Below are 23,746 nucleotides of genomic sequence, written 5' to 3' on the forward strand. Positions count from 1 at the left end.
AGATTGGGCTCGGGTTAGGGCAAGCCAAACCCGCCCAAAATCGAGCCCTAGTAAGAAAAGAATTAGAAATCACGAGTTGTGTTTTGCTTTAGCTTCCATCGTCGTTTCGAGGCTCCAATTGCTTGCGTTCGTCGACGCAGCTCTCCGGCGTCGTTTTGCTTGATTTGCATTTCAGGTTTGTTTATTCGCCATCCCTTCTGTACCTCTTAGTCCCTCTCATAAAATTCTCTTCCTTTTTTCTCTTCAAAATCTGTCTCACTCACCTTTCTCTTCTTAGCATCTCTGTTTGGTTGCCGAGAAAATTAACCAGCTTCTTTTAAAATTAATTTCTCAAACCTGGAGTTGTACCACCACTGTTTTCGGCTCACTTATATTTCTGAGAACAAAATTAAAAACTAATGATAACATAACTAACCCGTAATCTCGTTTTCCTTCTCTTTTTCCTCTGTTTTCTCGGGAACCAAACTAGGGTTTTCATTTTGGTGCTGATTATGATGAAGGATTAGTTCTGTGTTCGGATACAATAAACTATTGTTTGCAGATTACAGGGTTATGAATTTAGCTTTTGAACGTAAAACGAATTTATGTGGCACTTCAGCCCTGAATTGGTTTAATTATTTAATTTGATTTAGGGTTTTGGGGGCTGTGTCTTAGTTGGTAGCAAAAGTTCCTTTCAGATAGTGATTTTGGTGTGAAGGTAAATGAAGATGATTAGTGTAACTTCAAGTCTTAGTGTATCATCTGAGCTGAGACAAATGGATCTTGCACCTTTGTTTCGTTCCTCGAAAATTACCAGAGGAATTGAAACACTTGATGATGGATAATGATGTTCCAAATGAGGGGATGCTTGTTGATAAAAGTTGTTCTTTTTTCATCACTTAAAAATGAAGTCCATGGGAAAAAAAATTATAAATTAGAGGTTCTAGAGTTCCTGTAGTGAAAACTAACTGCAGTGTGAGACTTTCCTTCTGTAATGATCTCTAAATTCTAGTATTGGACATATTGGAAAGTTCAGAGATTAAGACCTTCATTCAAGGCCCTTAATTTGATCCGGGTGGGTTTAGAATCTGTAAAAGAAGTTTAAATTCTAATGTAACTAAAGTTTTTATTCTTGGTTCTTTCTAACTGCAACATTTGTGTATTTATCCCAACTTATGCTCGAATTTACGTCATTCCCATGTGTAAACCAAGCTGCCTGGAGCTTAAACTCATCATATAGTGTAAACTCGATAGAAGTTAGAGCCAAATATAGAGTATAATTAATTCCTTTCGTAATTTCCTCATTACTTGCATTTGACAGATGTACCAAATATGATTATGAACTTAAGATGTTGCTCTCTAGTTATTTTGTGAAGCTAATATTCCCTCTACACTGTGGATAGTTTCTGTCATTGGCACTAATGGACCTAGCACTAATGGACCCTTATGGGACAAATCCTGGACCAATTGATGGTTCAGTGCTTTATGATCAGGAGAAGCATGTGTCTTCAGCAGTTTGGGATGGACAGGTGCAGTGTACCCTCAAATAAGGATGCTTATTATTAATATTATGGTATCATTCAGTTTTATGTAACAAACTTTTTGCACTAATATGGATGGTAATATATACTTTAACTAACACTTACAGGAGCGTGGTGCACTTAGATGTCATGAACACACTTCGAAGCTTGATCAATGGACACTCACGGAAAAGCAGATTGAGTTCGTAGATCAGGCTGGATTTGGTTATTTAAGATTGATTCCTGCAATTAGTCTAGATAACCCACTCATTTCTGCCCTAGTCGAAAGGTGGAGGAGAGAAACAAACACTTTTCACTTGAATGTTGGAGAAATGACAGTAACTCTTAAAGATGTTGCGCTATTGCTTGGACTAGCTATTGATGGAGAACCTGTTATTGGAATAACGCATACCACCTGCAACTCCGTTTGTGAGAGGTATCTTGGAAGAGCACCAGAGTCTAGTTATACTAGTGGTGGAATGGTGAAGCTAAGCTGGTTGAAAGAGTTCTTTTCCTATTGTCCTGAAGATGCACCACTTGAAGTGATTGAGTGCCATACACGTGCTTACCTCTTATACCTTGTTGGAAGTACAATATTTTCCACTACCACTGGGAATAAAGTCCCTGTCATGTACCTTCCATTGTTTGAGAATTTTGACCTATGTGGGAAATATGCCTGGGGGTCAGCAGCTTTGGCATTCTTGTACAGGGCACTTGGCAATGCCTCACTGAGATCTCAAAGTACAATTAGTGGCTGTTTAACACTACTACAGGTTATTTTCATGCCTTTACTCTTTAATTTTTTTTTCTTCTTATTTTACTCTTTTTTCAGCAGTTCCTTTGATTGCATATCTTTTTTTTTTTTTTTTTTGCAGTGCTGGAGTTACTTTCACCTGAATATTGGACGACCAAAGCTCAACACTGATTCAATGCATGATCGTTTCCCTTTGGTGCTTAGCTGGAAGGGAAAACAAAGTGGGCCAACAACAAACCGTGATGTAGTGTTTTACCGTAAAGCTCTGGATTCGCTGAAATCATGCGACGTAAGTTTTTCCTTGTTCTTTTCTAATATTTATTGATTTAATTTTATATTCTAATATTTAGTGTAGAAGCATAATACATTTGGTATGGTGCTGACTTACAGGTGGAGTGGCTTCCTTATAGAAATATGGACAGTACAGTGATTCCAGAAGATATCAAGAGCAATCTAATTTTAGGGAGGTCAAAAACAATGCTAATATGCTTTGACAAGGCAGAAAGGCATCTCCCAAATCGTTGCCTAAGGCAATATGGCATGTTTCAGTCAATCCCAGAGGATGTACAGCGATGGGAGAGAAAGAGTCGTGGAGTTGATGGCGGGGTTGACTTGTCGGGTAAAATGGAGTCAGAGATTAATGAATGGTTGGAACGTCGATTTCATATTGTGGAAGGTGATGATGGTGCAGATGAAAGTGATTATATGCAGTGGTACCTGAGAATTACGCGTAAGTTTGTAGGGAGGCCTATATCTCTCTCGTCTGAGTTTCAAAGAACGGTAAGGCTGTATTTAATTATGAACTTATTGGTTATTGTCAAGTATGAGGAATTATGTATTATTTTTAAAAGATAACATTATTAACTTTTGCAGAATGCCGGTTTGAGGGAGATCGCACGCATGGCAGATACATTCTCAACAAATGGGTTGGACGAGGAACAAGTTGACTTAATTAGTAGTATCAGGACTATTGCGCATGAATGTTTGAGGGACCAGGTTGGCGGTCCGTACATAGTGTCAGCCACCCCACAAATCGAAGTTGGGAAAAGGATAAGAGGGAAGGAGAGGGTGAGAAGGAAAGGTACGGGAAAACGTTTGCGGAAGGATGATCCAGCACAATATATTGCTGCTAGTGAGGATGATCAGTCTCAGTATTGTGGTGCCACTGTCAGGGTTGAGCAGTTACCATTACATCAACTACATAGAGAGGAAGATCATTCACAGCTGTGTCCTGTTGATAACGAGGTGACTGGTTTGGATATGATCAATGGAGATGGTGAGGGTGAGAATATGCAGCTATGCAATGCTGACATTGGGTTTGATCATTCAGAGCTAAGCCATGAGGCTGGTGGGGAAGGTAATGCTGAGCTAATCCATGCTGTTGTCAAGGTTGATGACACACAGCTCTTTGAAGCAACCGGAAAGATCAACGACTCACAACTTTGTGATGTCATGAACGAAGTCAAGGACTCACAGTTTTCTGATTCAGCTAAGGTGGTTGATTCACAGATTTGTGATGCAACTAACGAGGTCGGTGACTCAGCGCTTCCTCATGTTACCAGTGAGAGTGATCGACAAACATCTAAAGTGGAAGCAGAGGTTGTTCCAGAGTCTTCTCTTGAAACTCCTCAGGATATTGCACAACAGAGTAAATGTAGTGTTGTAGTATAAAGTAAAGGTGCTGTCATGCAATTTTTCTGAGGTAATCCTTTAACATGATTAAAGACCATTACTCGGATTTCTACTGTTTTCCCCGTGCATTTCCTTCTATATATCAGATGAATCCATAATTCCTCATTATTTTCTGATAGGCATTGCGAGGCTAACGATACGAAGATGCAGCTAGATTAGTAGTAAAGTAAAAGCTCTTAACATGTATAAAGGCTGTGGATTTTTGGCTAGACAATAAGATACTTGTGATCATGTTGATTAGTGTACTGTTTTCTGCTGTAACATTTCACGTTTTATTGCATCTGATCTATTTTGGTAACGTCTTCTTTAGTTTTTAGATTATTCATTTTCTTCTCCAAATGTAAAGATAACTGGAAGTTATGTATATTTTTATCCCTTTGAAATTTTGAATTTTCTGCTATTGGGTGTTTATGTTTTTTTTATTTGTTTCTTGTTCTGTGTATATTTACATAGATTGCATTCATATTTTCAGTGACGTCTATACAATTTATGCCCAAATGCAATATAAGTACACTATTGAACCATTGAACCATATGTGGGGTGTGTAAAGGGACAATGGGCCCATAAATCTGAATCCAACAGGACCACTAGAGGCTACGGCATTATTTGCAGATAAAAAAATAACCTTCTGCACTTTGTCTCGGGTAATTCATGTTTTGACTTAGGGTAAATCATATTTTGACTTGGGGTAAATCAGGTTTTCTTGTTTTTTGTTTTGGATACAAGCGATATTGGGAGAGGGGAGTTTTCTCTCACACACACTACTAATGTGTCATGAGAGTTCGAACCTGTAATCACTTATTTGTAAGTTAAGGCTAGACCCCTTGACGGGGTTAATAATGTTTTAATTTAGGGTAAATCATGCTTCTTCTTTTTTTAACGAAGGGTAAATCATGTTTTGACACAACTATTCCCTTCACCATGCTTAAGATGAGGACAATTCGAGCTTGTAATGATTACTTAGGAATTCAGAACACACAGTAATTGGGTAGTTGGATTAACCCCTCTGTATTTTGTAGTCGGTGTTCAGCAGTGTCAGAAAACTAGCAAAACCCTAAACACTCCAACTGGCCAAACCCAAGACACTCCATCCTTCTAAAGTCCGTAAGTAAAATCTTACTTAACCATAAAGAAATCAGAACATGTCTTCAAGTTTTAGTTTTTTAGTTTTCAGCAATTGTCTATTACAAGTTTAATGTTTTGTGCTACTATGCGACACTGCCTGGTTTTTACTTTCATGTCATGATTTTCTGTGAACCCCATTGTTTAAGTTTAAGGCTTTTGTTTATTAAACCCAACAATTTACACCAGAATTTGAGGTTGAGAGAAGACAAGAGCAGCATTTCCTTTTGGGCAAGTGGAGATACATTTCCAATGTAACTATTCTGATTGACATAAGTTCCCATGGTTTGTAGCCACCCCAATGCTTTGTGGCCCAAAATTGCAAAAAGAGAAAAGAAAAGAAAAAACTTAAAAACAATGCCAATGTTATGTAAAAGTATGGATTGGCTGCAGAGTTATGATGGATTTTTAAGTTCATATCTAGATGAGCAAAAACTACATAGGATGAGCATGAGCATTAGCTATCTAGACTCCAAACTAAATACTTCAGAGTTTTTTCTCTGCACTCATGAAAAGACAACAAACAATTAAAAAAAATCACTAGCCAAGATTATTGTGAACCATAAGAAAACAGAAGAAAATAAAAATAAAAATAATTCCAATGCTTGGAAAAGTGAAACATGCCCCTTATTTTCCACAACACTCAACTTTCTGCCTAATAAGTTCTCTCAGTCTCTTGACCCTACCTTGGCTTTCATATAATCAAAATCTCACTCAAATGTCATGAGCACTGCACCTATCACTTCAGTCACTTCTTTTACAACTCTCTCTCTCTCTCTCTCTCTCTCTCTCTCTCTCACTCTCATATGAAGTGAATACTTGAAAACTTGAAAGCCACATCTAAAAAACCAGACAACAAAGTGCTGCAACTAAGCAGGCCTCCTCAATACCTGGACACAATGTACTGTTCCTTCTCACTCTCTCTCCCTCTAGTTCTACTTCTCCTCTCACTCCCTTCTTCTATTCCTTCTGTCTCCACCACCAATCCCCACCATGCAAATAAACAACCACCCATCAACGCCCCCAAGCCCGTCAACACCATGGCTCCATCTGAAGCAGAAGCTCTGTTCAAGATCATGGACTCCATGTCCTCTGATCAAAACTGGAGAATTTCCCATCCTAACCCTTGTCAGCCAGGCTCATCCTGGCCTGGAATTGAGTGCAAAGTAGGAAAAGACAACTACCTACATGTCTCCAGGCTTGACTTTGGCACCCCACCAAATCCAACTTGCAAAAAAACAGCTACATTTCCTTCAAAAATCTTTGCTCTCCCATATCTTCAATCTGTGTTCTTCTTCAATTGTTTCACTCACACCAAAACCACTCTCTCTGTTCCACAAAACAGAGCCTCCCCTGCTTCACTTCAACAGCTCAGTCTCCGATCTAACCCGGCACTCGTTGGCCCAATCCCACCTCAAATTTCAACAGTCAAGTCCCTTGAAATCCTCACATTGTCACAAAACCGCCTCACTGGCCCAATTCCAGTGGAGATTTTCAGCCTGGGCAGTTTGGTGCACCTTGATTTGAGCTACAATATGCTCACAGGCACTATCCCATACCAGCTGGGCAGTCTCAGAAACCTTCAAGGCCTTGATTTGAGCTACAATATGCTTACAGGGGCCATCCCAAACACAATTGGCCAACTGAGTTTTCTTCAAAAATTTGACTTCAGCTCAAATTCACTTACTGGGGGCATTCCTGATGGCATTGAGAAGCTCAGTTTATTGGTTTTCATGGCTCTGAGCAACAACAAATTGGGTGGGCAATTTCCAAAAGGTCTGGAAAAATTGCAAAGTTTGCAGTATTTCATTTTGGATGGCAACCCAATTCATACACCTCTGCCACTAGAGTTTGGTAAGTTGGTGAAACTTCAAGAACTCAGGCTTGCTGATTCTGGGTACTCTGGCACTATACCAGAAAGCTTTTCACAGCTTAAGAATTTAAGCACTTTGTCGTTGCAGAACAACCGTTTAACGGGTGAAATTCCCGTTGGTTTTGGCAGTCTCTCACATATATACCACATGAATCTGAGCAAAAATATGTTGGGGGGTGTTGTGCCTTTCAACTCAAGTTTCTTGAAGAGGTTGGGAAGAAATTTGGATCTTAGTGGAAACCCAGGTCTTTGTTTGAGTCCCTCTGAGGCACACAGTTTGAAGATTGGAGTTAATGTTTGTGGAAAGAATAACAATGCATCTTCTATCCAGCCCTGGAAGAAATCTCAAGCTCCATCTGGGCTCTCCAAGCCATTGTTCCTATTTACTGCTTTATGGGTTTGGGGATTGCCTCAAATGTTGTTACTGGTATGACAAAGTATGTTTGTGCTTTAGTCCAAATTATTACTGGTTATTATGGTGCTAGGTCTCTGTAGAAAAATATATATAGATTGTTTAATAAATATAAGGATTTTCTGGGACTTTGCAGGATTTGATGTGCATTTGGGTTCTTTTAGTTTAGAAGCATTAGGAACTGCCAAGTTTAGAAGAAATGTAAGGTTTGCTTCTGCTATACAAGTTTCTATTTTTAGCAGACCCCCTGGTTCCTGTATAACATGTGTCTAGTGTACTGTGAATTACTGGCTTTTTGTTTCAATTATTTGCATCAAATGTTCAAGAAAAATACAAATAGAGTTCAGGAGGTAAATTTGAAACCATACATTTTTACCCTTTCTTTTTTCCTTTTGGGGGAGAGATTTTCCATTGGCATTGGATACTGGTTGCCTCCTTCCCTGTAAGGAGATACTCCTCTTTCTTGCGAATTACAATTTGATATATATGCATAAAATAATTCATCAAAAACACAAAAATAAAAACTTCTGCACACATGTGACGCTCCTATTGTTAGCAATGTAGAAACACCTACTTTTATAGCAAGGAGGGAAGTATTTTCCGCAAAAGAAAGCATCATCTGACACTATTTTGGGGAACATGTGGTTTGCTGTCTCGAAATTTATCTTGCATTGCATGTCACACGGCTCATGTTGGTTCGATAAAAAGGCTTAACTTAAGCACAAACAGATATAAATAGGAAGCCATAATTAGTTTGCTGGGACCAGATAGGTTTCTCTTTGGAAACTAGACATCAATTTACAACAATAATATTTCTACCACCCAAATCAAATGTACAATTCAATAATGTTTGCTCCAGCACATGTGTAAGAAGAGAACGACTGGTTTTAACTTTGTAAAACTTTATCAAATAATGAGAGTGTAAAAGAAGCTACAGACGACAATGCCCCCTGAGAGGAGGTTGACGAAACAAAGACCACCACCTGCAGAGAGGACTGAATAATGGCCAATATAAGAGCTGGATCCCACTCTCCCTTTTAGACTATTTGCACACAGTGTTTTGGTACATTTACTGCTTGCCCTATTGTTGTCTCATAAAAGTGACCTATATTTACCCCCACCACCCCCAATCAATTTTTGAATCTGCACGTTAGGTAACCCTAGCTATATCATCTTGCTAGCTCTCCATGTTATTTCAACTCAGAACTTTGAATTTGTATGCATAGCTCCTCACATTGATCTTTTTCTGTATTTATCCGAAGTCCGGCTTCATAACGGGAAGTGTTGTGCATAATATACTTTAAGCTCGAACTGTACGTGTGCAGTCACAATTTCATAATTTGATAACATAATATGTATGCCTTAATGACATAGCGGATTATATTAAATCAAGTATGCATACATGATGAATTTATGGGCCCTCATTTATAAGGTGGGCAACCATTGTCAAGTAGAATCAAATGCAGTTTCCCGTTTGAGGAAACAGTTCAAACAAGTATACTCCAAAATCTCACACACGCCCATCCACGTCCCCAATGCAATAAAGGAGATAAATAAATAAATGGTTTTATTGCACAGTCACTTGTCACCCACTCAACATTTTTCATGCTTGCATCTCTGAATATACATTCAAAGGCTCATCACTGTGCCCACCACATTTTGTCACCAAACAAATTTTTGGCAAAATATGAAGATGAAACATGAAATTCCCCAGAGAGAGAGAGAGAGAGTAAATATAAAGTAGATTTTACTGAAGGAGGAGGGTTGATGCTGATAGGAGGCAGGATGGTAGGGGGACTGAGACAGAAACAATAGTTTCTGTCACTTTCTTTGCTAACCAAAGTTTATAAAGAAAAAGTTTGCAGAGCCTCACGTGGGAAAGCAGTCCTTTGTGCAAGTACAAATTTTCACACCCTAAGCTTCTCCTTTTCCCTTTTTCACCCACTTTGAGAATTGAGATATATACTTTGGAGTAAAATTTCAGATGTCATGTTCAATCATGTTGTCCTATATATATATATATATATATGTTGAGTGAGAGTGGAGCTAGGCTTTGTGCTTTGAGCTTTGAAGAGCAAGGCATGCACATGCACCTTTCTGCACACATCATCTCAAGGGCCATTTGAATTGAATATCTGCATATTGGAATATAACAGCTATATATGTCCTGGAGAGAGGACATCAAGCGGTATTATTATTTTCCTTGTAATTAAGAGAGATATAAGAAGAAGAAAAAAGATCGATAGATGTGATAATACATAAAAACAAAATTCAAAGCTGCCTTTTTAAAGTTTAAGCTATTTCATTCGTTCAAATTTTTTATTATAACAAGTTGACAACCATTCCACCCTTCTTTCTCATTGAGATACGTATGCCCACGAGGCATCAAGTTGTAATATTTTCATTTACAATTAGTAACAAACACGTCCTTACAAACGACTCAAAATACAGAAACCAACCCAATAGCAAACTTGAAAAGCATTCTATATCACCAATGGGTTCCATCATAGTGGTGGTGGATTCCCCCTCCCCCATGGCACCCATGATTGAACCCCAATAGGGTTTCTTTTCTTCAATGTAACCCGAAAAAAAAAAAAAAAAAAACATTCTATATCCATCACCTCTTTGTTACATAAATAAAAACATTATTAATGTGAAATTCAAAACAACAACCCAATATCTTGGTATTAAATTGTGAACAACCCAAAACCTAAGAGTTTATATGTATAGTGTAGATGTTGGGTAAGGTCAATTGCCCCTTGCACACGAGTTTTTAAGGGAGTATTTTTGGTGGATCCGGTATTAGCAATTCTATTTAAGATTAGGATTATATAAAACAAGCATGGGAGACCAAATTTAATCCAAACTAGTCCAAATGAAGCTTGTATAACAAATAACCCCCAAACTCCTTAAAGCAGGAGGGTTCCAACCAAACTCAACATACGCAGGAAGCACAAAGACCAGAAAAACAGTGAGCCGAAGAAACACAATAAATGTAGCTCACTAGAAGCCAATACAAGGAGAAAATACATAGCAATTAAACAAGGATTATCAGTGCCAAAGCAATCAGACAAGGTACATCTAGCTTGAAAAGGAGATATATAGCACCAATAAGAGAACGAGCCTATGCACTAAAATTCTTCCTAATGCTCAGCCAAGCATCACATCACTCCCCCTTCTCCTCCACCAGTTTCACATTACCCAGTCTCTGAATTTTGCAAGCAATATATACAAAGGCTTCTCCTCCATAAAACCCGAATCCTCAAACATGATAAACTCCAAAGCACATAGAAGAGGAGGGGGAAAGAACTGGCACAAAGGACAGTGAACAAACCCTAGAAAATCTTAGGGCATTATACCCTTTGTATTTGATCAAATAACAAAACACAGCTACACGTTCAGAAGCTCCTCGCCTCTATCTGCTAAAAAGCTGCTACTCTGCAGGATGAACCTCTACACCATGGAACGATGTACGGGGTCACATGAAAAACTCGGTAAGCTACAAAGCTCATGTGAGTAAAAACATAACAAAATAACAACTTGCATTCCAAAGTACATTCTCTAGTCCTGTGGTAGTAAAAAAATACAATCAGGATTCACTGGTCAAATTCATATATATTACCAATCACCATGAGATATAGAAAGACATCGGCAACATTCCAAGGCTTAGTACACTTAGTTACATAGTACTCCACTGCGGACCTGCAACATATATTTCAAAATAAACAGAATTCCATCGTATCTTATAAACAACATCACAAGCGTCACATTGAAAAGATAAATGAGAAAATACACTTGAGATTCGTCATCTATAACACTACACGGATCATAAAACTCCAATATAGTGCGTATATGCATAAGCTCATACACGCTAATGCATACAAGATGGTGACAGACTAGTGCACTAACTGTCTTGGGGCCTTTCACCCCAGAGACTCTCCTTCTTCCTTGCTTGCTTGCTTGCCATGGAATCACACACTCCCATAGAATAAGGGGACTCAACGTTCAATGCATAAAGAATCTCAATTGACAATCTTTATGTAATCACATCTCTCGTCAATAAAAGCCACATGAACACAAATTATATTCATCATCATACCCTGCTGTCCATACACAAATAATCCCTACTAATAACATAAAATACATAGAATTTAATCCGAACAATAAGAGCACTAAATACGCAATAAAAGAACAATAATACTTCCAAGATATCAAGTAATTTCCACATAAATAAAACAAATAGATGATGTTTCATATTAAAGTATTCATGTGCCGGTTGTAAATTACCAAAATATGAAAAGGAACAATTATTTCGATGCACAAAGGGTAAACTAGTAATTATATAAATTTAGGGGTAAAATTGTAATTACTTGGAAAAAAATTCAAAACTTTCATTCATAATATCTAACTCGTTTCTTAACCAAATCATGCACCAAAAAATTAAGAAGGCCCAAAATTAAAATAAACTAAGAGGAAAAACGACTGCAAATATTCGGGTTATTACAAGTACAGTGCAACACTTTTGATTACTCGATCTTGTATGTCCTGCTTACATGATCCTATATATCAAGGTTCATTAAATTATCTTATTCAAGACCAAAAAGTAGAAACAAAAGGAAGAGAAATTAACTATGGTAGAATTCACATATACGCCGTGGTCATGTGACAAGAGAGATACACATAAAGTAAGGCGTATATATCATATTCTTCAACACTCTCTCTCACGTGAGACTAGTTTTTTAGTGAACCACACATACAACCAAGCTGACATTGATAATAAAAAAAATCAAAATAAATAAAAAATCAAAATTCAGGATTCAATTTGGGATTTTTGGTTTGATTCGGGTTTAATCGAGCCCAGTTAAATGACCCGGTATGATACCATGTTAATTTTTAGAGGGACGAACCCACAACCTACAACATCGATATTGTCTCCAATTTAATTACATGCTTATTCGGCAAGTGTGAAGTTTTTATACAAAAGGTCTCGATGCTATTAGTAATGGAACCATTCATTATATGGTATATTTCAATTTATCAGGTTTCGACGTGGGACTTCATAATCTTCAACAGTATATAGGTTATTTGGTTCTTTAAAATTTATGATCCTTATAATGTTAAAGTATTTCATTAATTCGTATATAGCCTATATACCCAATAACTTGATCCCTAGAAGAAAAAGAAAAAGAAAAAAAATTTGTGCTCCCTATAAAGCCCCCGTGCACTCATGAGAAATTTTTCAGCGTGATATAATAGCTCTTGGTGAGGTAAAATATGTTGAATATTATCAAATATCGACATTTCAGAGTACTTTGTAATTATTTATTATGATGAGATGAGCTAATTAAGCTTAGATTCATTCTTTAGTGCGAACGAATATATATTTTTTCTCTTCTTTTCACATCACTAGTTTTCGTTTGATGACATATGTCGATTTGTAAGCTTGTCTCCAAACTATATAAATCCATATCTGCATAATCCAATATCTCTTTCAAATAATACACGGGGAGAGGGATTAAATTAACTAAACTACGGAGAGAGGGATTCGAACTCAGGTACAGTGTGGAGAGCACAACCGCTCTCTAGCCAACTTGACTAAGCCCATATTTGCTCACCCAAAAAATTTTAAAAACCAAAAGATGGATCATCACCTTTAATTTTGTTTGCATTAAAAAAAAGGGTATACCTGAATATATAACATATTATTGATAAAGACTTCATACCGTTAATTACATATAAATAGTGGATTTCTTTTAGTTTCATATATGAAATAATCCAATAGGATCGAAAGATAGCAATGGCCAGAAATGTAATGATCAGGGTACTTGTGGCGTTTACTATTAATATGTGGTTGATTAAGCTTTTGCAAGTCGGAGCAAAAGAGGATGAAAAACTTAGCACTTATCCCTCTCTCTCCCCACATTTACCTCTGCCTACTCATCTCTTCTCTCCTGCTTTAGATATGCATATTGGAATACCCAAAAATTGGAAAATTCCAACCCAGTTTGCGTGCGCAGTTGCACCAACAAGTTTTGTCATACTAGTAAATCTCATATCCCTGAAAATATTGGGCACCTTTAATTGAAAGAAATTCTCTCTCTCTCTCTCTCTCTCTCTCTCTCTCTCTCTCTCTCGGACGGCCTGCTAATCTGTGCAAACATCAGATTATATGACAATATAAGACGTTATGTCCCTTTACATAACTTTCGCAAATTATTAATTTGGTTTGTTTTTGCTATCATTTTGTATTCAAAGAATTAAATTAACTGTGTTTAAATATGTAGATTGTAGGGTTCGTTTAGGCTTATGGGTTGTTTTAGGGTTTTTGTTATATTGGGTTTGGGGCTTTGCTTGGGCTTATGGTTAATTGTTGTGATGTGGGCTAGTAATTTTAATGCGGCTTTTGTCCGCGTTAGTTTTGCTTTTAGTATGTTAGTTTATACCGTTAAAGTTTGTCTAATGAAGTTTATCTTTGATAAAAAAAAAAAATTAAAAAGGTTAGGTTTGAAGAATTATAATACATTTGTTCGGAATGATGTCACATTTCTTTGGTATAATTTAATACTAGTGTTCAAATTAACTAGGTGAGCTTTGTGAAGGCTTTTTAGTCTAAAAAGGACAGAAAGAGAGATCTTAATTAGATGCTTGTTTATCCTTTTATATATGGTAGTGTTAATTTTTTTAAAATTATATCTAATTCAATGTTTTATGCATCCTTTCTATATGGATATGTAAAAGGAGCCCATTTTGATGATCATGAGTTTTCTCACCTGAAACCATGAATCTCAAGGGCGGGCCAACGATGATCAAGTACTTAATCTTGCCAAACCAAATGAGGAGGAAAGCAACAGTATGTGAACTAGCAGCAGCAACAATAATTGTAAGAAGAGATATATTATGTAGTGTAAGCTTGTTGTGCTTTACAATAAGTCTTATGTAATTGCACACGAAATGTTTTTTTTAAAAGGAAAAGGCATTACAAAGAAGATCCGCGCCGGATCTAATGATCATACAAATCGAAGTTAACTCTATATAACTAATATCTATGGAAACATGATGAAACTAAATACAAGTATTATAAGTAGAATGTCTCTTCTTGGCCAATAAATCACTACCATATTAGCTTCCCGATAAATATACTGAAAAGAGCACATGATAAATCATGTAGTACAAAATATCCGAAATGTTCCAACATGCATGTTTGCATTCTTTTCGCAATTCAGTATCTATTTTAGCATGGTCTTTACACTATGGAATGACCATTGACTTGAAAAAGAAAGAAAAGAAATAATATGGCACTAATTAATGTTGGTTCAACACTTGTGAATGGGTGGTTTCATACTCAGTTAACTACCTATTAAAAGTCAATAAACTCCAGGCAAAAAAATAAAAAAGAAAAGCAAAATGTCAATAAACTCAAGCAAAGAGTTAATCGGTAAATAGACCCTTTTTAAAGGCAAAACGTCACTTTGAGTCCCTGTGGTTTATAACAATTACAACTCATGTCTCTGTGATTTCAATTTGGTCATTTTTGCCACTGTGGTTTCAATTTGAAGCAATTCTAGGACAATTCTCAATTTCTGTCAAATTTTTTAAACTTCTGTTATATGCGGAGAGACAATTTAATCTACCAATTTTTTAAAAGTTAATTCCCTTTTAAAATAAACAATACAAATATAAATTAAGAAAAATTAGTTTTATTATAAAAATAAAACATCTATCTTCCCCTTCTCCTCCCAACTCCAAACCCCACCAACAGTCCCACCCAACCTCAGCTACCCTCATCTCCATGTACCGCGTTTTATCCTTGGGGATGTATGAGAGGCTTACACCAGAATGGATGAAGGATGCCATAATGTTCAGCACAACCATGTGCCCCAAACTAAATGCAAGTCATCATATCTCTCTCGAAAATAAGAAACAGGATATAACGAATTTGGGATAAAGTAATCTTCCATGAGATTCTTACCTTGAGAGTGCACGTGTTTGTCCACGTTCGAGGCACGACGACAGTGGTGTTGCCTTGATTGATTGAGCATACCCACCGCTAAAACAACTTCTTCCTCCTCTTCATCCAACTCACGATCTTCTTCAGCACGTCTGCGCCTGATTTCTTCATCTTCTCATTGTTGCCTCTCCAACACCCTCTTCATGTTAGACATTGAGAGTAGAATATGTTTTGTAAAATCTAAGAAATGAAAGGATAGAGAAGATACGGTGTGAGAGGTCTAAGTTGAGGATGTAGTTTTATAGAGGGATTTAGAAGATACAGATGACACGTGGAGCAATTTTAGAGGGTGAAAATCTTATCTTAAATTTGAGATTAGAATTTTATAATAAATATCGACATGTGGCAACCGAAAATCTTATTTGAAATTTTAGATCTGAATGTTAAAACAAAATATGGACACGTGGCAACTTTAAATCTTATCCGAAAATTTAATTCAAAAATTTTATCCGAAAATTTTATCTGAAATTTTAGGTGAGAATTTTATAATAAATAGTGACATGTGGCAATCGAAATCTTATCCGAAAAGCTTATCAAAATTAATGGTTTAAGTATAAAAAATATAAAATAAATTAAAGTGAATAGTAATTGCCCTTGCCCTTGCCCTTGCCCTTTGGGGTGGAAACAAAAAAAATAAGGGCTGCCACTATTCACATGAATACTGACAAACCTTGCCCTTGGGGTGGAAGTGCTCTTAGGGTTTCCTAAGTGTTGTTTTGTGGGCTTTTGCCTTTATGTGGGCTTTATGTCTTTTGTGAGTTTAATGATTGTAGTGGGCTCTATGCCTTTTGTATTGCATTTGGTTGAACTCATTTTTTGGGTTCACATTGGAGTGATTAGCTTTGGCCCTTCTATTAAATGAAACTCGATTTTGACCACACAAAGAAAAAGTGTCTTTTGTAATAAATTGGATAAACTTAAAAGAGGTAAACATCATGTGGATCTCGGTTATCTGCATGAATTCCAATTTCTTTAATTAGTTGAATGTTTGGAGGTCTATATTCTATGGTGCATTATTAAAAGTAGTCTCTCTGTCTCTCTCTGTCTCTCTCTCTCCATACATATACGAATGTGTGAATACATCAACATATATAGTGAATTTTGTGTGATTATATATAACATTAATCCTCAAATTGAACAAGTAGTGTTATTGCCATTACAAGAAAATCATCATGCACTCATTCCTTATAAAGATATTAAATAAATTGAATTTTAAGGAGTGTAAGATGACCTTTTTAAAGTGCCAATAACAGCACTAAATTCAAAATAAAAAATAGTGTAAGGAGTGTAAAATGACTTCTTTTTTTATAGTTTTGAATGCTACGTTTTGTAAGTTGCCTAAACCCAAAGTAAAAGGTTATGCCAATGAGGTGTAAGATGTCATTTTGTCATTTAATATTTGTCTATATCACGGCCTTGTTTTCTGACTTATAAACTTCATCCAACCTTTGCAAGTCTGCAATACACCTATTAAAGGTGCTGACATGCTCTATTATTTTTGCTCCATCCTCCATCTTTAGAGAGTGGAGTTCATCCTACAAGAAGAGCTTGTTGGACAACGATCTTAATGCAAACATTCTTCAAGCTTCTCCCATATCTGCTTCACGGTATCTTCCATCGCATTAAATAATATGTTATCTGTGAGATGTTGTTAGATAGATCCTTTAACAAGCTCGTCGAGATCTTCCCACTCTACATTCGTCATGGTTTCTGGCTTCTTTTCCTTGCATGCCAAGACTACATTGATACCTTACTGTTTAAGGACGTACTTCATCCTCATTTGCCAAAGCGTGAAGTTCTCCTTTCCTGTGAATGGCTTCAACTCGACCTTCACACTCGCCACCGGTTGTTGTGTCTTCTTGTCACCCGCCATTGTCAACACGCCGCCGCTCTTAAAATTATAAGAGCACTAGGGCATAAACCAATACCGATTACCAACCTGGCTCTGATACCACTTGTTGTGCGCAAACATTCCAAGACCCTGTCGTTGATAGACTGTGCCATGACACACACACAAACCCCTTTGAGAAGAAAACAAACACACACAAACACAAAGATTTATAGAGGTTTGGTCTCATGCCTACGTCGTCTTGGTGATCCACCTTAGAAATTTATTAGTATGTAATAACAACTTTGGTTACAATCGTGAACCCCCTTAGCTCTCACAAGAACCTTAGCTCTCTTTTTTTCTCACCTTTGCGCAAACCTTTGATGCCCTTGATGCCCATGTAAACACTCAAGAGTTCACCCTTGAATTATGTCTTTTGTTTCTCTTTTGAAAATTCACTCCTGAATTCTCCTATCTTAATTTAACATACAAACTAACTAGGAATAGGAAACAAAAACCCTATTAAATTAGGCTAAAATATCCAAATTTAATAGGAAAACCAAGTCAAACATGCCAAAACAAACGTCACATAGCGCGCATACTAATTGACGCGATGACGGGTCGTTTTGCCAAGCAACTAGTCGCCTGCACAATAGCTTACATTCCTTGCACCTTCATCTCCTCCGCTGCAACACCTCTTGCTATAGCCGCTAGTTTCTTCTTCCTCCAGCATCTTATAGTGAGCCAATCTTCAACAATCATAGCATAAGATCTTTGATCCTTATACTGAACATTATAGATGATAAATTTATCGATGTGACCATAACAACGTCATGCGGCGTTACAATACACCATGTTATAATACGTATTTTATATACATATAGAGAGCTTCCATTGAGGGACACCCTTTGTAAGGCCCACTCTGGATTGTATTTCACTAATCCAAACTGTCTATTTTGTAGATAATCATTCAAAGATCATCTCTACAAAAAATCACTTGAATCCGATATTATTTGACCCCTCAATTGAGTTATTGAAATTTGAGTACTTTCTTGAAGCACCATATTCATTGATTTTGTAGGACACAATTGGATGTCGAAACGATTTCCGATTTGTCTAATTTTTTGTAAGGATAATCTATGAATGAAGACCTAGAAAAATAGATGGTTTGGATCCTTGGAAGAAAAAAAAATTGTAGGGGTACCTTAAATGGCGTCCCTCGAATAAAATTATTTGAGAGATCCCTCAATACTTACCCTTAAATATAAATCCACCGTCCAACTTCTTATCACATGTGAATTAAACTTTACGTGCCAGTGTTACGGTTGCACCCATATATATATATATATATATATATATTAGATAGTGCATGTTGAAATACTTTCTATATGTATCTCTCAATCTATGCTTATTTGATTTTTATGGAAGTGACACGCATAAGGCTTGACAGGGTGGTTTGAGTTTTTAAATACTAATTTTAAGATCTAAAAAATTATTTGGTATTGAACTCCAAACTATTTTTAAGATCTAAAAAAAATTGAAATTAAAATAAGAAAATAAGAAACCCTAGATTTCCAAACTGAAATTAACAAGAGAGAGAGAGAGCTATTAAACCTCACTTCTTTTTTTTTAATCTTTAAAATTAGGCATTTTTAAAGTTGTTTTTGAGTTGGGCTTTTGAAAAATGGGTTTTACCAAACATGAATTATGGGCTTTAAACTCATAAATTATTTTTGAGTTTAAAAAATGGATCAAAGTAAGATACTAAACGGGTCCAAAGATATTGTTACTACGAGGAAGCATGGAGCTAAAGAGTACAATGTTATTATATGTTATTTAAAATTTTGCTAATTAGAACACAAGATGATCATCATATTTGCTTGATCCATCTCTCTTGCCTCTTACTGTGATTGTAGAAGCCGTAGATTTCCCTGGTATGAGTCAGTTAGCCTAACGTTGCATGCACAATCAAGAGCTGTTATTTGGGCACACTTTCAGACTTGATCTTTCTTCTATCGGTAACAAGGACGGCGGTACCACGTTTCTTTAGCCTAGTGCTGATTTTAGAGAATAGGTTTAGTTGTAGGAGCCCAACCTAGATGAATAAAAAATATTAGCCTACCCTTCTATGTTGAAATCCGCCCACCCATACAACTAGGGGGTGGTTGCGGTTCGGTAACCGTGAATTTTTGCCCAAACCGCAAAAAGCGGTTGGTTACCGTGAATTAGCGGTTTTAAACCTCAAGTTCTTTTTGTGTCATAAAAATCCAATCTTCCACATTTTAGGCCTAATTTTGATGCTTCTTTTGAAGCCTTTTGAGTTCAAGCATACTTTAACTCAAAAATATAAATTACAACCTAAAAAAATAAATTCACAACCTCAACTTCTCAAGCATATATAAATTCACAACCTCCTCAACTTCTCAAGCATTCACAACCTAAAGAAAATTAAAGTTCAATTCCAAGCATTCCAATTAAAGTTAAACTTCTCAAGCATTCACAATCTCAACTTCTCAAGCATTCCAATTCCAAATCTTTTAAAGTTACAAACCAAAAGGAAAATGCAATGCAAAATGAATTAAAGTTACAATCCAAAGGAAAAATTCAATTCAAAGTTAATTAAAGTTACAAACTAAAAGGAAAATATAGTCGTGGTTTTTTATTTAAAATATAGTAGCGGTTTGCGGTAACTGCAAGTTTTGAAAATCAAATACCGTAACCGCAACCACAAATGCGGTTCGGTTCTTCATACCGCAAATGCGGTTCGGTTTCCCGCGATTGCTGTTCCATTGCGGTAAATTATCGATTGATTTTTGCGGTTTTTCGGTCTAAAATGCCACCCCTACATGCAACTATGTGAAAATTTTTGGTCGTAGCTTTACAAAAAAGCTTGGATAACTGTCTAACAATTTGTAGGATAAAGGGTCTCTCTCTCTCTCTCTCTCTAAGTGATTAATTAAAGGTTTTCTTGGTTATTTTTTTTGTTCTTAATCAAATTCTTTTGCAAATTAAATTTTTAAAAAATGTTAAAAGTAATGAAATATTATAAAACGAGAGGGAAATTGTAGAGAAAAAAGAGAAAAGAAATAGATTTTGCTCTATCAACATGTCTCATTCATCTTTGATACGCACCTATTTATAGGCTTTTAACCATAAGAAATTAACTCATAAATTGTAGGTTAAAGAGTACTAATTACAATAGTAATAACATAGTTTACAACTCATTAAAAGTTAGAAGTAATAACCAAGGTGGTTGGTGTGAGTGGTTCGGCACTCTCATTCCTTAAGAGAGGTCAGGGGTTCGATCCTCGCTCTTGTATGGAATCACCACTTTGGCCAACACTTTACCCCTTACGGGCTGATCCGGTGTGAGCGGGGATTAGTCTGGATTGTGGTTAAGGCTTAAAGGTGCCACCCATAGTTGGGGCCCATTCAGGACCACCTCGTGGTTCATACCAAAAAAAAAAAAAAGTTAGAAGTAATAGATGATATGGTGGTCTTCCACATTTCATATATTTATAACATGAAATAATTTGTATTCGCAATTTTAATTTAATTTAATGGAAAAAACATATCCCTAATCAATTAACCAACAAATGTACTTTGTTGTAGATCTTTGGCATGGATATTCTCATAGGCATGTTTTGGGTTCGTCCTATATCTGGAAGGCATATTTTGGGCCTTGTCTCAACATTGCATTATAAGCCCAAACCCATCCCACCCATAAACCCAAACTCTCTCTCTTCTCTCCCTCTCTCTCTCTCTCTCTCTGAGAAAATTCACCATGGCCATGGCTTTGAAGCTCCTGAAGCAACTTCGAGGACCGTCGACCACCACCTCTACAATTCTCTACCGCAATCTTAGACCTCGGTTCTCGAACCTGCGTAGTACCATTAGGCTGTTCTCAGATGCTCCTCTCTCCGAGCCACTTACCACTCCGCCGCATCAAAACCCTCATTCTCCTTCTCCGTCGTCGTTGAATCAGTACGAGCTCGCTAAGTTCGCCGCCATTGCTGAAACCTGGTGAGAGCTTGTCCTTTTTAATAAAAGAGTTTCAATTTGTGCACTTAAATGTGATTTAGCTGTGATTTGAATTATGATTATGAATTTTATGATAAGGAGAAAGAGATTTACTTACGAAATTAAAGATATTGATGATTATAGGTGGGATTCTGAAGGGCCATTCAAACCATTGCATCAGCTGAATCCTACAAGACTTGCTTTCATTCGCTCCACGCTTTGCCGACATTTCGGGTAAATTAAGTTTTTTTCTTCTTCTGTAGTTTTGCATTTAGTAATATCACAAATTGGTAGCTGCCAAGCGATCTTGACAGTAGAATGCTTTGTGTCCTGGTATTATTTGCTGAAGTGAAACGCTTCAAAAGAATCATACTTTACAAACGTATATCAAGATTTGGAAAGACAAAGATGCTTCCATTTTCATTGTATTTCGTGTTTCTGATTTTCAGGAGGGATCCGTTATCCCCGAGGCCCTTCGAAGGGCTTAAATTTGTCGATGTTGGCTGTGGTGGTGGAATTGTTTCTGAGGTATGCTATCATTTTTCCCCCTCCTCCATAGCACCCTTCTATTTTCAAAGTAAAAAAGTTAGGCATTTGGCTAACTGGGCTCAATTTTAATTCAACAAGTAGCCACAACTTGGTGTTGGTTTGGCTGAACATCCTCTGACACTTGGGTCTATAGTATACTATGTTTAACTTAATTGATTGTTTTATCTGAAAAATGTTTTTGGTTAAGAGGTCATGCTAATCTTTAACCTTCTCCAGCCTTTAGCTCGACTGGGAGCTACTGTGATGGGAGTTGATGCTGTCGAGAAAAATATCAAGATAGCACGCCTTCATGCTGTATGTCCACTCTCTTTTTCAATGGCAATTAACTTCAGTTTTTACGTGTACAAGTATTTGTGCATGTGCGAGTACTTTGTTTCCTTAAGCCTGTTAATATGCTTCTAAACATTAATCATTCACACAGGATTTGGATCCATTGACTTCGACAATTGAATATCGTTGCACAACAGCTGGTACATGCTAAACTTGTTCCTTTTGTATTTTTTTCTTTTTCAAAATTCAAGTACTTGTTGATTTATTAAACTTCAGGCTCGTGTTTTTCCATTTATGCCCAGAAAAGCTAGTTGAGGAACAGAAGAATTTTGATGCTGTGTTTGCTTTAGAGGTATGCTCCCTTTCTGTCTGCTGTCTGTCTCTCTCCCCACATACGTGCATGCACTCGTGCGTGCACACACACACATCTACATATTTGATTTTCTCCATGGTGTCTTTAGTCCTGGTTTATATCCAACTTGTTGGTAAATTGATGATTTTACTTAAGGTAATTGAGCACGTGGCAGACCCTGCTGAATTCTGCAAGTCTCTGGCAGCCTTGACTGTTCCTGGTGGAGCTACAGTTATTTCAACTATCAATCGTTCCATGAGAGCATATGCCACTGCCATTGTTGCAGCAGAGTATCTCCTCCACTGGGTATAATTTGTTAATGCCTGCCATTATAAATGCCTTCTTGTTGAACTTGGTTGTGTTTCATGTTGAATTCCTTTCTTAAATAGCAGACCTTTGCTATCTCTAATATTTGTGATTATGTGTTCTTACATGAAGGTGTTATTAGGATATTCATTTCTGTTGTAAATACACACCCAAACGACTTTAAAAAGAAACTTTTGCCTACATACGCGAGGTTCTGTTCTAGTAGTTGGTGATCTTGATATAATTATGTTATTCTGGCGAACATGAGATTGATCCATGTGAATATGGTGTCTTTAGGAGAGCAATGTATAATTAAGGGATTTCAAGAATTCCCCATTCTAGATTCATGGGAAAATTCTGAACAAACATGATATTCTTTTATATGTGAGCATGATTCCTATTTTGTTTTAACTTTCCAATGATATTACATAGCAAAATTCAAAAAATGTATCCATGAAACAATGTCAGGTTTTAATGTTTATGCACTGTCTGGAAAATAATGTCCGAAAGCCATCGAAACATTACGATTGAGAAGGATTCAGGAATCAACTGTTATTCTATCCAGTGTGCCCTAAAAGTTTCTCTATGAATGACGAACTCGTTCTTTTCTGTATTCTCGAGTGTTATGCTTAAGTCTATATTCATTTATAGAATCTTCAGCTGTTGATAACATTTTAACTTTGTTTTACAGCTTCCGAAAGGTACACATCAATGGTCCAGTTTTCTTACTCCTGAAGAGCTAGCCCTGATCCTGGAGCGTGCTTCTATTTCAGTAAGCCAAACACCTTCAAATTTTTGCTGCATGCATAGCTAGTTTTACCCCTGTATTTGTAGGTAAAGCTTGTTTGCTGTTTGGTGGGTTTTGTGCAGGTGCAAGAGATGGCTGGGTTTGTGTACAACCCTTTGACAGGAAGATGGTCTTTATCTGATGATGTTAATGTAAATTTCATCGCTTATGCCACCAAAATAAAAACAGCTCATTTATAAATATTTAAAATTTTCCATGTTCCTCTTGTTTGCTGAATGAAAATTTTGCTTATAGTAATTTTTTACTGTCCCTT

General features: G+C 36.7%; 3 protein-coding genes across 3 annotated transcripts; all 3 read left to right on the top strand.

The window, feature by feature from the left end:
- The first annotated feature begins 75 nt into the window (after nucleotides 1–75).
- On the top strand, nucleotides 76–4,268 carry LOC110744495 (Aminotransferase-like, plant mobile domain family protein). Its single transcript, XM_021944488.2, has 7 exons — nucleotides 76–175; nucleotides 1,383–1,508; nucleotides 1,628–2,272; nucleotides 2,375–2,542; nucleotides 2,644–3,033; nucleotides 3,127–3,955; nucleotides 4,065–4,268. The coding sequence occupies exons 2-6, from the start codon at nucleotides 1,401–1,403 to the stop codon at nucleotides 3,922–3,924; spliced, it is 2,109 nt and encodes a 702-aa protein (XP_021800180.1). The 5' UTR covers nucleotides 76–175; nucleotides 1,383–1,400; the 3' UTR covers nucleotides 3,925–3,955; nucleotides 4,065–4,268.
- Nucleotides 4,269–5,754: 1,486 nt separating this feature from the next.
- RLP29 (receptor like protein 29) lies at nucleotides 5,755–7,672 on the top strand. Its single transcript, XM_021944457.2, has one exon. It carries the CDS (start codon nucleotides 5,967–5,969, stop codon nucleotides 7,371–7,373), a length of 1,407 nt encoding a protein of 468 aa, XP_021800149.1. The 5' UTR covers nucleotides 5,755–5,966; the 3' UTR covers nucleotides 7,374–7,672.
- Nucleotides 7,673–20,907: 13,235 nt separating this feature from the next.
- Nucleotides 20,908–23,730, top strand: COQ3 (coenzyme Q 3). Its single transcript, XM_021944455.2, has 9 exons — nucleotides 20,908–21,211; nucleotides 21,353–21,442; nucleotides 21,658–21,736; nucleotides 21,974–22,051; nucleotides 22,179–22,227; nucleotides 22,330–22,379; nucleotides 22,536–22,685; nucleotides 23,377–23,457; nucleotides 23,556–23,730. The coding sequence occupies exons 1-9, from the start codon at nucleotides 20,973–20,975 to the stop codon at nucleotides 23,670–23,672; spliced, it is 933 nt and encodes a 310-aa protein (XP_021800147.1). The 5' UTR covers nucleotides 20,908–20,972; the 3' UTR covers nucleotides 23,673–23,730.
- Nucleotides 23,731–23,746: the final 16 nt, after the last annotated feature.

This window comes from Prunus avium, chromosome 3, assembly GCF_965620075.1.
Source record: "Prunus avium chromosome 3, drPruAviu1.hap1.1, whole genome shotgun sequence".
In the NCBI taxonomy this organism is placed as follows: Eukaryota; Viridiplantae; Streptophyta; class Magnoliopsida; order Rosales; family Rosaceae; genus Prunus; species Prunus avium.

What these genes read in the sequence shown, in the direction of transcription:
- COQ3 (XM_021944455.2), top strand. Translation starts at nt 20,973, where the DNA reads ATGGCCATGGCTTTGAAGCTCCTGAAGCAACTTCGAGGACCGTCGACC. An exon ending in GTGGTGGAATTGTTTCTGAG is followed by an intron (nt 21,737 to 21,973) that starts GTATGCTATCAT and finishes AACCTTCTCCAG; the next exon opens with CCTTTAGCTCGACTGGGAGC. An exon ending in TGGAGCGTGCTTCTATTTCA is followed by an intron (nt 23,458 to 23,555) that starts GTAAGCCAAACA and finishes GGTTTTGTGCAG; the next exon opens with GTGCAAGAGATGGCTGGGTT.
- LOC110744495 (XM_021944488.2), top strand. Translation starts at nt 1,401, where the DNA reads ATGGACCTAGCACTAATGGACCCTTATGGGACAAATCCTGGACCAATT. An exon ending in ATTCGCTGAAATCATGCGAC is followed by an intron (nt 2,543 to 2,643) that starts GTAAGTTTTTCC and finishes GCTGACTTACAG; the next exon opens with GTGGAGTGGCTTCCTTATAG. An exon ending in CGTCTGAGTTTCAAAGAACG is followed by an intron (nt 3,034 to 3,126) that starts GTAAGGCTGTAT and finishes TAACTTTTGCAG; the next exon opens with AATGCCGGTTTGAGGGAGAT.
- RLP29 (XM_021944457.2), top strand. Translation starts at nt 5,967, where the DNA reads ATGTACTGTTCCTTCTCACTCTCTCTCCCTCTAGTTCTACTTCTCCTC.